The sequence below is a fragment of the Lissotriton vulgaris genome, chromosome 8 (assembly GCF_964263255.1).
Source record: "Lissotriton vulgaris chromosome 8, aLisVul1.2, whole genome shotgun sequence".
In the NCBI taxonomy this organism is placed as follows: Eukaryota; Metazoa; Chordata; class Amphibia; order Caudata; family Salamandridae; genus Lissotriton; species Lissotriton vulgaris.
In genome coordinates, this window is record NC_141696.1 from 1279718223 (window position 1) to 1279733301 (window position 15079).

The 15079-nt window shown below is 42.2% G+C and overlaps 1 protein-coding gene across 1 annotated transcript in view; it reads left to right on the forward strand.

Moving 5' to 3' along the window:
• The window catches only part of LOC147698613 (cytochrome P450 2J6-like), a 686733-nt gene that overhangs the window by 105540 nt on the left and 566114 nt on the right, over nt 1-15079 (forward strand). The window contains exon 4 of the mRNA XM_086935205.1: nt 6008-6168. Within this exon, the coding sequence (XP_086791331.1) occupies nt 6008-6168 (161 nt within the window). The remainder of the gene's footprint in view (nt 1-6007; nt 6169-15079) is intronic.

Here is a 15079-nt window from a genome sequence, read left to right on the forward strand (position 1 = left end):
GAGCTACACTGATACCGATTCCTGAAAAGGAATGGGTGGATTACATCTCTCTATTATATGGAAAGAATAGCCCAGTTTCTCCCGTGTTGACTGATTGGGTTAAATTCGTGTCTGCTGAATTTACTGAATTTGGCCCCCGTCAGGAAAGGAATTGGTAAACTATATAAAGATTGGTAGAACCTCCGGCGCACAAAGGCCGGATGGTATCCCAATTGCACTAATTAAAAAGAGCCAGAAGTATGGGATGATTTTCTAGAGCCACTCTTTAAATATTGTTTTTTTATTAATAAAATCTCCCCTTCTTGGAAGGGGAGCATTATAGTCCCTCTGTATAAAAAAGGACCAAAAACGGTGCCGACTAGTTTTAGACAGATTGCCTTCCTGGATGCCTCAGGCAAATTATTTGCAAAAAGCATACAATGCCATTTACAACAATGGGTTTATGATCAGGATATTCTTCCACCGGAACAAGCTGGCTTTAGAAAGAACCATGGCACCCTGGATAATATAGCGGTTGCTCAGACGATTGTGGAGAAATATGGTTTCACCCGAGAGATGCCAGTTTATACATCCTTTATTGATTTCTCCACGGCGTTTGAAAAGGTGGACCGCCAGACCTTGTGGAGAAAATTTGTCTCCCTTGGCATACCGAATCATCTTCTGGGTCTGATTATATAATTGTATACTGACACCTGGTGCCAGGTTCTGATGGGAGGTTCGCAGGGGTATATAGCTGTTCTCCCTGGCGCTCTGAACTCCGTAAGAGGGGATCCCCCCAAAATTGGTACAATGCCCACTGGCTCTCTATTGTATGCAGACAATGTTGCAATATTTGATCTAACTCCCATTGGCCTGCAACGCCATCTGGATGCTCTAAACATATATGCAGAGGCTCACTTCTTGAAAATGAATATTGCAAAAAGCAAAATTTTGGTTTTCCGTAAGAAGGGGCTTAGAATAAAGAGATGTTTAAGATGGATGCTTGGTTTTGAAAAACTGGAACGGGATGACTCGTATGTATATTTAGGGAAAGTTTTTTTCCAAAATAGGTCGAGACCTGGAGCATACTAAACTTTGTTTTAGTAAAGCTGTCTCCCAGGCAAGTGCATTAAACAGATTTATAAAACTTGCGGGAGACGCCATTTTTGCCATGTCTTATCTGTTTTTAAGGTCAAAATCCCACCCTCGTTAATATATGCTGCCGAGGTGTTGGACATGAGTTATTGGCTCTCATTTGATAAGGCAATTTAAACTCTTTGGCTGCCCCACATGTTCTGCGTCTTGAATTTGGATTAGTGTTGACCTTCATCTAAGCCCAGGCAGCAGTTCTCAGGTGGGGTGACTCTCTCTTTTTGGGGGAAGAGGGTACACTTAGGGCAGCCTTGAGAATAGAAATCTTTGGCACACTAAAAGAACAATCAACGTTTTTTAGGTCTTTTTTATGTGCAAATGATACTTTCGGTCTTAGTTTAATTCCCACTTCTCCTATGTCTAAATTTGGTTAGAAACGGTTCTTAAAGAAGTTTAGATCCCCTATCGCTTTGGCAAGAGACGCTGCTTCAAGCAAATCCAGGCCCAGTAACGTGGCAGTCAGTGGGAGCGCTCTGGGGAATAAACCACAGCCTTATTTAACTTAGAATGTCCCTCAAGGGATGAGAAGGCTGAGACTCAATCTGCTGCCTTTAAGAGATGTTACTGGCATCTGGGATATAACACCTAGAGAGAAGAGAATTTGTGAATTGTGCCAGTTGCAAATCCAAGATCTCAATGATGTCCTATTTGTATGTTCAAAGCTGCAAAGTGCCAGGCGAGTGTTTTTAAAACCAGTATTTATCAGATTTAATATTCACTCTGCTCAGGACGCACGTTCTTTGGTTTTGTCCCCTCCGAATGAAATTGTTTTAAAATATACCAATTTTTTAGAATATTTTTGCATATTTATTAGAACATTGTCTAACAGTAGTACTCTGGTTACGATTTATTACCAATTGATAGGCTATCTGAATGTTCCATGTATTCATAGCACTATTTGCACATTTCTTAGTATGTTTGATATAAGAATTTTTATCGGTCGGTAATATGATGTTTTGTGTATTATAGCATTATTTGCACATTTCTTAGTATGTCTGATATAATTTTATAGCAATGTATAAGGAAGGAATTTTGTATTGTATGTAATGTTTGTCCTTTTAATTGTTGCCGTGTTTTTGTGGACCTCCGTAGGAGTTCCAAAACAAAATAAATAAATACATTGAAAATAAATTGAGAGGTATCAGAGAAATGTTGCACAATGTGTTCAGGTGGGTCTTAAAGAAGGTTTTGATGTTGTATAACATATTTCTAATTCAATTTAGGCATGTCTTTGTACTCCACCCTTTTTCACCTTTTAACAGAAGAAGGTCCCCACTACTTTGAATCTTGAATGGCTTACAGGACCTCTACATACTATTCCTTCAGAAGGCATCTACAAGCTAATGAGGAAAAAATTTTAGAATACAAAGGACAAACCTTTGAGTGCAATTTGAAACCTGTGATTTTTGTAAAAGAGTTAATTCCAAATGTTATGAAAAAAATCTAAAAATCTAATCACTCCAAAGTGTTCAAAATTGTGACATTGGGGAAGTCTTCAATTCTTTTAAACAATGGGTCATGGTGTAGTCTAATAAGTCTTGCAAAATTCAAAGGGGACACTCAAAATGAGGAGTGTATTGAGCATTATGTAAATTCAAGAATGGTGGATCCTGACTTTTGGAGTTGTGTTTTAGAGTAGGGGTCTCCATGCCCTGTATGCCTGAGGGGGTATCTGGAATGCTGAAGGCGAAGGATGTAAAGGAATGGTGTGTGTGGAGTAGAATCCAGTAGATACTGACAATTGGAGGATGAATTGGGCTATAGAGCCTACTTGCTAATGCTGTGACCTAAGGGTCAAACATGAAATAAAGCGGTTAGCTCCCACCTGAGTGGCTCCAGACTCCTATATGAAGACTGTGCCCTCCAACTTCAACACTTTATTCAAAGGTTTGTTAAGAGGTTTGTGAAAGTGCAGCAAGACTGTGGTGGCATGAGGGAGATGTTTCTGGCAGAGGATGAGGTCTATCTCAATAATGGAGTTATGTTTCGCAGTGAGTGCTTTAGAAATTTTAAAAAAAATTCAGAATCTTGATCAAAATGTGTCTATGGATTTTACATCGCATTCAGAATTATCTGACCTTTCACCTTCTGACTCTTGGAAAGTTTACCAATTATGTAACAGGAGGGACACATTCTTGTTCTGATACTTTAAGCAAATACATTTCCACATTTATTTTCAATATTGTTGCTTTCATGTAAGGGAGGAGATGTGTGGTACCTCGTGTGGTATTTCCTTGTATCTATCTCGCTTTCTTTTCCCCTCTTTATGCATACTCTGCTATTAAGCACAGAACTTCTGTGTCACATTTCCATACAACACAGTGTGTTCCTGTTCTGCAAGTATTCTTGTTTATAGTTAATATTCTAAGTCCCATTGTCAGTTGGTACTAATCTACTGTCTTACCTCCATCACTTTGTATGGGCTCCTAATAAAGATCTGTTCTCACATCTAATGAGTGGTGCTCTCTTCAACGCTCCTCCCAAACAAGCAGGTGCCAAATCTGGGTCACAGCAGTGACACTGCTCAGGGGTCTTTGGGCTTCTCTTTGATACTTGGGGCTTTTCATTAAAGTCTGACCATGTCGACAGTCACAGTTGTCACAGCTCTCTTGTACTTCTTGTAGCTAGTGGGAAATTCTCCTTGGGGATAACACAGGGGATACTTTTGAGCCTCTAAACCTCTTTCTGAGTCTCTCAATGTTGGTAACTCCCTGACTTGTGGGATTGGCATCACATCACCTCATCTCAGTGTCTCACAGTCTCTGTTCCTTCTGAGTAGTGCTTTATTCATGCAAGGACACCTATATTGTCACTCCTGAGGTGTCAGTCAGCTCTCTCTTCCTCCAAGTAGGATGCATACAGATTCTCCTGGCAACTACAGTGAAGTTCTTCAGGTTATTGGTCCCACATCTGGCAAAGGGATTCAGGCAGTCATTAAGCCAACCCTGGAGCTAGAGGTAATCTTCTGATCCCCACAAGAGTGAATGTCGAGGTTTCTGATCAGAAATATATGGCACGCTGACTGGAAGTTTCTGCATCATCTTTATAACCAAGTTGCAGACAGTCCAGGTTTAATTCAACAGTTCAGTTCCGATACTGCTTCTGGGCAGTTCTGCATTTATGTGAATTTACACAGGCATGTCAAGCTGTGGTCTTGCTGGCAAGTGTGGCTGAGAAGGCAACGGGAGCTGCAAGCCCCACTCAGGAACAACCTGTAACAAGAGCACACTTAACTACCAGTTTATCTGTGGGGTATAGCCTATCTCAAGCTACAATGGGTCAAGAAGGGGCACAGGAGACTGCCTAGCATCAAAGGCACCTTCTGTCTTCTTTCCTAATTCCAGCAACTCTCTATTGTCATGTCTACTGAAAGATCACTGGACGTTTCTTGGGGGAAACCTATAATATATGTGAGAAATTGGATTGTTGGTTGAGGAGGGGGGTGAGCGCATGTCAACCAAAAGCCACAACCCTTTTCAGGCTGACACAATCCAGTAATTTAACCTGTGCTTGAGCCTCTGGTAGCTTGGCACAACAGCAGTGAGGCTTAACTTAGAGGCAATGTGTAAAGTATTTATGCAGCACTCAGACAGTAATCAGCAGTCCGCACTCCAGCCAACCCAGCAGTGTGACAAAAATGCCGCCCAGAACCCTCCCTTATATAACGTGGGCCTAGGTCACTAGAGTGGTCCAGAAGGTTCTGGAACCCTCTAATGCTATCCTATGGGCTAGAGCTCTGAGGTAATTTCTGACAGGCGACCATTTTATGAAGCTCACCTATTCCACCATTTTAGAAAGGCACACCTGCGCCTCAGAATTGATTGGCAGTGGCGAGGCGCCCGGAGACCTAAGGCCACACAAAATAAATTGGTGGGAAAAAAAAATGTGAGGCAAAAAGAGAGAAAAAATAGGGAGACAGGTCAAATAAGCACATTTCTAATATTTTTGTCAGTGCAATACCTGTTGTACACCTGACTCTGGGTAGTTTGGCCATAGCACTCACCTTCAAGTAAATGGACTGAGGTGAGTCTTTCAGTGGTGTTCATGGATTCTCTTTCAGCCCATGCAGTACACAGCCTGGTTTGCCTCAAAATGAGAAGACATCAGCACTGTAATAAATGAGAGAGATGCATTTTGAAGCACACAGTCTAGAAGAGTGCAGAGAAATATGAGTGCTCATAATAGTTCGCAGCAGGTCAAAGTGCCTGGAATAAACACTGTGACCACAAAGGTACAGCTTCTGTCATGCAGCTGCAAGGAATCCTCTCAGCACAGTACAAACATGAAGGGTTTTAATGTCCAGAGCGGTCACCGGAACAGCTTCAGTCATCCTCATCTCTAATGGTGTGTTACTGTTTTCCAAAGGGTTAATAGACACTGCATAAAATTTTAGAAATGAAGTTCATGTTATGACAATGAACGCCACCCAAGCCTTGAAGACCTGGCTGTACAGACAAGCATACCAATAACTCTCCTTCTCACATTCATGACTATGTTACTGTTGATATCAGCGCCAAGAAACCAATCAGTGATAGTGCGCTCAATAAATGCCTTATTAACATAATATAACATAACCCAAGCAGTAAGCACACCTTCACCATTCCTAACTGAATTCAATTTGACCATCAATACATTTTCTAGGGAAGGTTCAAAAGGAAGACAAAGAAATGGGGGGATGAACAGTTAGGGGGCTGGTAGTAGATAAACAGGTAAATCTAAAAAACACATGGGTTATGTATAGCATTTAAAGTTAATAAAATCCACAATTCCTTTGTGAATTTACTAGTTCCTTCAGACATTACTGTCTTTTCCACTACCTCCAACTCCAAATCAGGCCCTTATTCTCTGATATGATGTTTGGTGTCTGTATTTCCAGGGAGACCTCTAAACCCTGATCACCTGATGATGAGCTGCGCAACCAATGTCATCTCTGCTATGATCTTTGGGCATCGTTTTTCCTTTGACGATCATCTTCAGCAACGCCTCCTGGAAGCCACAAAAGTAGTGGTACCTTTTCTGAGTTCCTTCTGGGGCCTGGTAAGATACTGTTCCTACATTTTATCTCTCCAATTTATTGAATACTTAAGGCAACAAATACATTCCCAGATAATTTAAGATATGAGTAGCCAGTCGTACATATCTGCCTTGCAGGCCCAAAAAAGACCTTTACCAACTAGCTTTTAGCAATGTTAAAAGAAGACTGCGTAAGCCATAATAATATATATATCCAAATAAAGAAGTTCCACAAGTAGGATAAGTAATATTGAATACAAAATATTATGAATATGAAGCACTGTATTATTATATTTTTTCTTATACTAAAGAAAGGTAAAGTGAATTAAAAAGTGCCTAGGGTAGAATTATAGATATGTAAGGGTTGGCAATAGGGTTTGGGCCTGAGATGGTTTAAGGCTGGAAAAACATGTGGAGTTTGTGTTCTGGGTAGGAAGATGGTTATGGTTATGTTTAAGGAAAGACTACTGGTTGATGTAAGCACTGGGGTTCTGACTGATGCAGTTGTTTTTTATATTATAGTATTCTTGACAGTGAGGTCTTCATTATAGTTAAACTAGCTCAAAATAAAAAAAAGCGGTTTTGCTTTCTTCGTGTGGTTATTATTACGGCTTTCTTTGCTTTGGCATTCATGTTCTTTTTTTTTGGTGATCCTTATCCAAGTATTATGATAAAAATATTGGCGTAACACTCATAGGCCTCTGCTGTCCTATATAGGTATTCAAACAACAAATTAGGGGATAAAAAAAACAACTGAATCTCTTGGAACATTTAATTGTCTCAACACAAGAGGTTTTAACGTCCATCACTAAGGATAGTTATCTATTCTGTAATAGGATTCACGTTCATTTTGTACAAAATGTCAATTTTTTTATAGCTGTAACATATGTAAATGAAGCAGAAGGCCATGAGCAAGGTTAATAAGAGAAAAATTATGACATTAAAACAGCTTCAATTAGAGAATTGAAGTTAAAAAAACACAATTAATGTTGTTAAAAATTGGGGTTCTGGGTGGTAGAGGTATACACCCTGTCCAACCAGGAACCACAATCCTAGTAAGGGTAAGTCACAAACACACCCTAAATTAACCTCTGCTCACTCCCTGGTAACCTGGCACAGAGCAGTCAGGCTTAATTTAAGAGGCAATGTGTAAAGTATTTGTGTAACACTTCAAACAGTAAAACAGTGAAAACACCACACAAAACGATACCACACCTGGTTAGAGCAATAGAGTTACATATTTTGTGCACAACAAGACAAACATGACAAAAACTCAATACGTAGAACTGGAGTTATGAATTTCTAAAGAATATCTTGTAATGTAGTGCTTAAAAGCTTTAAGCACCAACTGGGGATATCTGGTGGCGCTAGACCGGGTCAGATCCAAATGATTAGGCCTACTGTGATATAAAGCGTGGGTCGAATACAGAGACCATCTTAGCCCGCGGAAACAGTACCATGGCTTGAGATTGTGTCGACGTCCAGGAGGGGATGTGAGGAGCAAAGGAGGCGATGTGTCAGCATCGATTCTTGGGAAGTAGGCAATGCGTCTGCTTCAAACTGGGCAAAGTAAAAGATGTGTGGGGAATGGAGGCGATGTGCAACACCATCGGTAATGCGCGGCTGTCTATCCTCACAGCAGCGGCGATGTGTCTATGTCGATGGAAACGTGCCAGTTTCTCAGCGGCACACCTACATCAATACATGGATTTTTACTGGGGCAGCACTTTTCAACCACTTTCAAGGTACCAGAACTGGATTGACACCACTCTGCAGGGCAAGACTCTCAGAATGCAGAGCCTAGGTCTCGTAGCAGTGTTGCTAGAAGTGTTGTTGGAAGTCTTTGATGTACCTGAGACTTCAGAAGAGGAGGCAAGCAGACAAGCCCTTGGAGTCACTCTCTGTACAAGTGGTGTAGATCCAGTCCTTCTCACCAGGCAATGAGGGCAGCAGATAGGTCAGCACAGCAGAAAAGCAGTTCTTTCAGAGCAGCAGTCCAGCAGAATGGCAGTCCTTCAGCAGCACAGCACTCCTTCTTCCTGGCAGGGTATCCACAGGTGAGAAATGTACTGAAGAATGAGCCGGAGAACCCTTTTTTATACCCTGATGCCCTGCTCACATAAGATAGGAGAAGCTTTTGGAAAGGTCCTTTGATGTTCTGGGAGTTACCTGCCTCCCCTGCCCTGGCTCCAAACTGGCTCAAATGACAATGCAGGGTTGTTAGGCCTATTGTGAGGAGACAGGATACAGCCTATTCTGGTGCAAGTGGAGCTGTGATCAACTCAGCCCCCCCATCCTGTCAGTTGATAGCCCATTACGGCCCTTCTAATTCCACTATTGTTGCACTGTCTGTAGAGAGTGCACAAAGTCTAACTGTCAGCTACACCCAGTCATTTGACCTAAGGCAGGCTGCAGGCACAAAGGGCTGAGGGCAGCTTTCAAAAGAGGGCATTTTCGAATTTGTAATGATAAATTCTACTTTAGAATTAAAGAGGGGTTATCATTACATGTTCATAGGTACAAAACATGACACATCTACCTCCTCTCATTTATGAATTACACCATATTTAATGTAATCAGGAATCCCCAATGTTATCCTATGGGAAGGGTGGACCTCATAGTAGTGAAAAATAAATGTGGGAGTTTTTCACTATCAAGGCATGTAAAAACTTAGAAGCATATGTACTACCTTTTAATTACATAACGCCCTGCCCTATGATTTGGCTTATGGCCTACCTTAGGTGTGACACACATGTAATTAAAGGGGAGTTTAAGGCTTGGCAAGGGGGTTTAAATGACAAGTAAACATGCCAATAGGACACTGCTTTTAGGATGCAATGGCAGGCCTTGGACATATTTTAGGGTTCTACGTAAGTGGGTGGCACGATAACTGCTGCAGGCCCACTGGTAGCGATACATTTACAGGCCCTAGGAATATCATATGCCACACTACAAGGGACTTACAAGTCAATTAAATAAGACAAACTAATTATGCCATGTTTTAGGCAGAGAGCACAAGCACTGTAGTACCAGTTTGCAGTGGTTAAGTGCAGAGAGTCCTAAGACCCAAAAAAATTTATTCTGCAAAACGTGGAAGAAGGAAGGCAAAAAGTTTTGAGGCAACCCTGCAGAGAAGGCCACTTCCAACAAAGGTTAGACACTAAACTATTAATAATACATACATATAAATAATAGTTAATAATAATTAGTAAGAAGATCCAGGTGACTGTTTGTAACGATTTCCTGTACTCATCTGATTTGCAATAATCTTCTACTTGGCTGCAAAGCTAACACATTCTTCCAACCATACTTCACACTGCACTATTCAGCCATTGTAGGTCAACAAAACATATTTTGAGATTTTATAGTTAGTTTAGCACTTTCACAAGTGCTTTAAAGGCGTCTGAAGTACATATGAAGTTAACCAGCTGCATCTGTTTGACGTCTGCAATAATAATTATTTTCACTAAATTTGCTTTTTGGCAAGGTTCTAAAGAAATGCTGACATTGAAAGTTCATGACAGTAGAGAAGTCAAAGAATGTTCTTGAACTCAGAAATTCTATCAACCAATCTTTCTTACTCAATGGTCAAATAAATGAAGAATCTGGAAATACTGAAAACAATATTTGGGCATTGTAAACATTATTTAAAAGTGTCAGCTGTATGATCAGGCAATCAATGCTATTGATATATACCAACTTCTGCACCAATATTGATTGGATGTTAAATGTATGTGAGAACCTTAGATTACTCAGGATCAGTGTGTTTCATATTATTTGTGGTATGAGAAAAATGCTTTCAAATGTTACAAATATCCAACACGAGTTGCTTGTAACCATTGTTTTAGGGAAGACTGTGCTGCCTTACCAGAGTCTCAGATGTTTTCTTACAAGAGAGATAGCTCTGGACAGTCCTTTCATGAACTCTTTAATCAGTCGATTGCTACATAGCAAACAATGGTTTGTTTAACTGTTTCCTAAAAAAGGAAATAGCTGCTACATGAACTTTAATAGATACATGAGGCTACCCAGGTAGGAAAGAATTTCTTGTGACATTTCTGACATCAGATGTCATTATTTTGAAGGACAGAATCTTTTCAATTTAGCACAGTAGGGGGCATATTATCAAGGGGGTTTATCTCCGCTTTTTTGGCTTTAAAAGCCAAGAAAGTGGAGATAAAATTATCTCCCTATTACCTAGCTGTCGCTAACACCAGTTAGCGACAGCTAGTAGGAGATAGCGACCATCTTGGGCCCCACTTTGCATGTCAGTGATATTTATCACTAATGATATGCAAAGTGGGCGTGCCAAGATGTTAGCGACTGAAAACAGTCGCTAACATCGCTATCTCCTATTACCAACTTTTGGAGATATTCGCGCTAAGCGCGAATATCTCCAAAAGCTAACATCTGCCCTGAGCAGTTCTTAGCCATGTTATCCAATGGGAGGTGGATAACATGGCTAAGAGCTTTAGCTCGGTAATGCATGAATATCGCTGACTTTTCAGCGATATTCATGGATTGCGGCGATTTTTATTGCATTTGCGATAAACCTTGGTAATACCAAGGTTTATTTGCGGTAAAAATAGCCGCAGCTCTGCGGTAAATTTTTGTCTCTAACCAAGCAATAGCGATAATTATCGCTATTGCTTGGTAATATGCCCCTAGGTTTTAGTAGTCAAAATAGATCTAACATGCGCTGAATGTAGTCTGCAATCCTCCAGTATGTTAAATTCGAAGAACGCATACTGTTTAGGAACTATGCGGATGAAATCAGGCATATTTAACAAATGCAAATGTCCATAAACATGCGATTGATAGGGTTTTGCCTCATGACCCTGGTAACATCTGCCTGCTTCTACGGTTTTCGCATTTGCGATTTATGTTAGTGGATATGTAAGTTTGGTTTGCCCCTGATCCTGAAGATTTGTTCGACCTGGGATTGCTACAACTCCCACTCGTGACATTCTTGCAAATTAGTGTTGACCCTGCTCCTGTTTGGAACAGTCCAGCCCGAAATGTCAGGCCAGGTCTTTCCTGAACCAGAACACAAGCAACCCATGAACGGTTTTGTTTTAGTTATAAGCTCACCAGCCAGCTACAGCTTGCTTTGCTTTTAGTGACACTAAGGACATGACGCCTGAACTGTTTCCATAAAGAGCAGGTTCAAGACTGATTTGCATGTGGCTGGGGTGGAATGGTAAGCCAAAGAATTGTGGTTTGGAGTGCTACCCCAACAATTGCCAGTGGTTAGACTAGTTGCAAACAGTATCCCATCAGTTTTTTGGCTATTTCGTGTTGATTTAACTTTGACAAAACCATCGAATATAGCACTTTACTATGTAATGTGTTACATCGCGTGCGATTACAAAGCGCTCGTTACAACAACCGCGTTTTTAGAACGCAATGCATTTACATCGCAAGTCTTTACAACGACTTCCACTAGGTGGCAAGCTGGACTTAGGAATAGTATTATTTACTATTCCTACACCAGTTTGCGCAATAGTAGGGAAGGTGTTGGAATTAATTTCCAATACCTCAGCGCCTCCTAGTGGAAGTCGTTGTCAGTCGTTGTAAAGACGTGCGATGTAAATGCATCGCGTACTACAACGCGGTTGTTGTTAACAACCGCGTTGTAAAGGTATCGCGGTGTAATGACTGCATTGTAAAGGTTGTTTACTATTCAAAAAGGTCAAATTTTGTGCAAAAAGCAGTTTCAGTTAATCCATTCCCTAAGTCTTTCTTTTGCAACATTTATTTACATTCACATACATCATGAACATCGTACAAACAATATACACATAACTTTTGTGGGAGCTGCCAGATGTATATGAAATGAAATGAAATGAAATTTGATTTGTAAGCGCATGGCTGCCCGAGAGCGTCCCAGCGCTGCAGAACAAAGAGCAAAACTGAGGAGGGTACCGTTAATTAGGGCTTATTAGGAAAAAGAAATGTTTTAAGGAGATTCCGAAACTTAAGATAACTGGGTTCGGTTCAAATCGTGACAGGAAGGGCATTCCAAAGCGTTGCCGCATTAACCGAGAATCGGCGACCCCCAGGGCACGCCTTCCTCACTCTGGGGACAGTGGCCAAGTTTCTGAGGTCTGAGCGGAGAGTACGAAGGGACTTATAGGGGCGGATCAGATTCCTAAGGATTGGGGAACCCCTCCCCTGAAGTGACTTGTGGGTTATACAAAGAGATTTAAATTTTATTCGTTCACGAATCGGCAGCCAATGAAGAGATCTTAGTGCTGGCTTGGCCGAGGATCTTATTGAGGAGCCGGTAAGCAGCCTGGCTGCTGAATTCTGGACACGTTGGAGCGTGTTGATGGTAGCTTCAGGTACCGCCAAGAGCAAGGCATTGCTGTAATCCAGTCGTGACAATATTAGCCCCTGGATTAGCAGCTTCCGGACTGGAAAGGCAAGAGTGGAAGAACCTTTCGCACAGACCGGAGTAGGCCATAGCATATGCCTGCTGTTTTCTTTGCTTGTGTCCTGAAGGTCAGGTCCCGCTCGAACCATACCCCTAAGCTTTTAATTTCATCTTTCGGAGCGGGAACATCACCCAGGCAGGGGGGGCAGACTTAGGTAAGGATGTAAGTTGATGGCCCAGGAGCATAAGCTCCGTTTTTGCTCCATTCAGTTTGAGCCTAGAACTGGACATCCAGGAATATATTCCCGAAAGGCATGCAAATAGATTTTCCAAGCACTTCTCTTGTTGGGATAGCGAGACGACTAGTTGGGTGTCGTCTGCGTAGGTGACTATTTTAATCCCAAAAGGATTGACCACGTCCTCCAGTGGGGCCATATAAACGTTAAAAACGGTAGGGCTCAGTGAAGAGCCCAGAGGCACTCCACACTGAAGGGGGATAGATTTAGAGAGTGCGCTGCCTTCCCACATCTGAAAAGATCGACTGCTGAAAAAGGATGCGAGCCATTGCAAGACCATGCCTGATACTCCCAACCTAGTGAGGCACTGAATTAAAAATTCCATGGTCCAACGTGTCGAAAGCTGCACTTAGATCCAGGAGGATCGCGACAGCAGATCCCCCGGAATCCAAGATGCATCTCGCCTCTTCTGTCACCGCTATCAGTGCAGAATCGGTGCCTTGACCCGGGCGAAAGCCCGTTTGGGAGTTATGCAGCAGTTTGTTGTTTTCCAGAAAGGAGGAAAGCTGCTGGTTGACCATTTTTTCCGCGATTTTACTGAGGCCTGGTAACAGCGAAATTGGGAGGAAGTTAGCCAGGTCAGAAGGATCAAGACCTAGCTTTTTTAGAAGGGCCTTCACCCTGGCCTGCTTCCAGCTAGGGGGGACAACACCACGGGTGAGAGAGGCATTTACAAGATCAGTTGCTATAGGGGCGGTGGCATCTGAGATCCGCTTGAGAATATACATAGGCGCGGGATCGGACGGGGAGCCACTTTTCATAGAGGACAGAGCTTTACAGAAATCTTCCCTGGAGATATGGGTAAAGGAGTCCAGGAAAGGGCCAGGGATAGGGGCAGAGTGGTCATCAGGATCAAGAATTGGCACACTATAAGGAAGGCTATCTAAAACATTTTGAATTTTAGAGTCAAAGAAGTCAGCTAATTGGTTACATCTTGCTTCAGAGCTTTCAGAGCTTTCCTGCCTAGGTGGGGGGAGGGTACCTTGAGGAGTTCTTTTACAATTTTGAAGGTTTCCCTGGATGAGTTCGGAGAGATTTTAATTCTTTCTTCGAAGAAAGCCGCCTGGGTCTTTTTCAGGGCAGCTTTGTAAAGCCTCATAGCGGAACGATATGCCGCTTTATTGTTGGACGCCCAGTCTTTTCGCCAAAGGCGCTCTAGTTTTTTGCAAATTTTTTTAAGCTTTCTGAGTTCCATCGTGTACCATGGTGATTTAAAGACACTGCTCTTCTTTGTTAGACTTTTTCTGGGTACTACAACATCAAGAGAGTTATTCAGCCAGCTTCGGAAATTTATATCCGCCAATAATGGATCTGGCTCCGGCAGGGGAGCTGTTCGATCAAGTGTCTGGGTCAGGCTCTCTAAGGATAACTTAGACCAGGCTCTCTCTAAGGTGCGTGGTAGTGTAACATGTGGAGGTTCTGTGCAAGTTTTCCATGCGAACGGGACTAAAAAATGGTCGGACCATGGGAGAGGGAGAGGGGGGCTAGAGTCTAACTGATGAATATTAGAGAATATTGGGTCGAGTAGATGCCTTTTGGAGTGCGTGGCCTCTTTATTTATAAGAATCAGCTCGAAAGATTTAAGGTCGAGCCTGAGGTCAGCTGCCACCTTGTCATCGGGATCATCAAAATGTAAATTAAGATCTCCTAGGATAATAAAATTAGGTGAAGACGCAGCTAGGAGAGATCCTGTGAAATGTTTTATACAGCCCGGGGGACGATAAAAGAGGAGACCTGTCAGAGAGTTGTTGGGGGTGATTTGAATGATGAAGTGAATACTTTCTGAGTCAGCTATGCAACTGTCTTCAATCCTACAGGTAAACCCTTCTTTATAGACTATGGCAAGCCCACCTCCCTTCCCATGCGTCTTATGTTGGCATTGAATAAGAAAGCCATTCGGAAGAGCGCTGGCGATGTCGAATTCCGCCTTGGGCGATAGCCATGTCTCTGTTAGGAACAGTATATCAAGATTCTCATCCTGGATCATAAGGCTAAGTTCTACTGCGTGCTTAGGTAGTGACCTGCAGTTAAGAAGTGCCATGTTAAGGTAACTCAAAACCTGTTCACCAGTTCTCTTTACCCGGGTGATTTTAGGACACAACTTACATATATAGGACTCTAGGGAGGTGAAATGGCCCACGTGCATTGCCCATTGAGTGGGGATGGACCCTGGACCCAGCAATAGGAGCAAAGGAATTCATCCCCGTCAATGAGGCATGTAATCATGGTTCTGGGCAGCGAAAACAAAGGGGGATATGCAGCA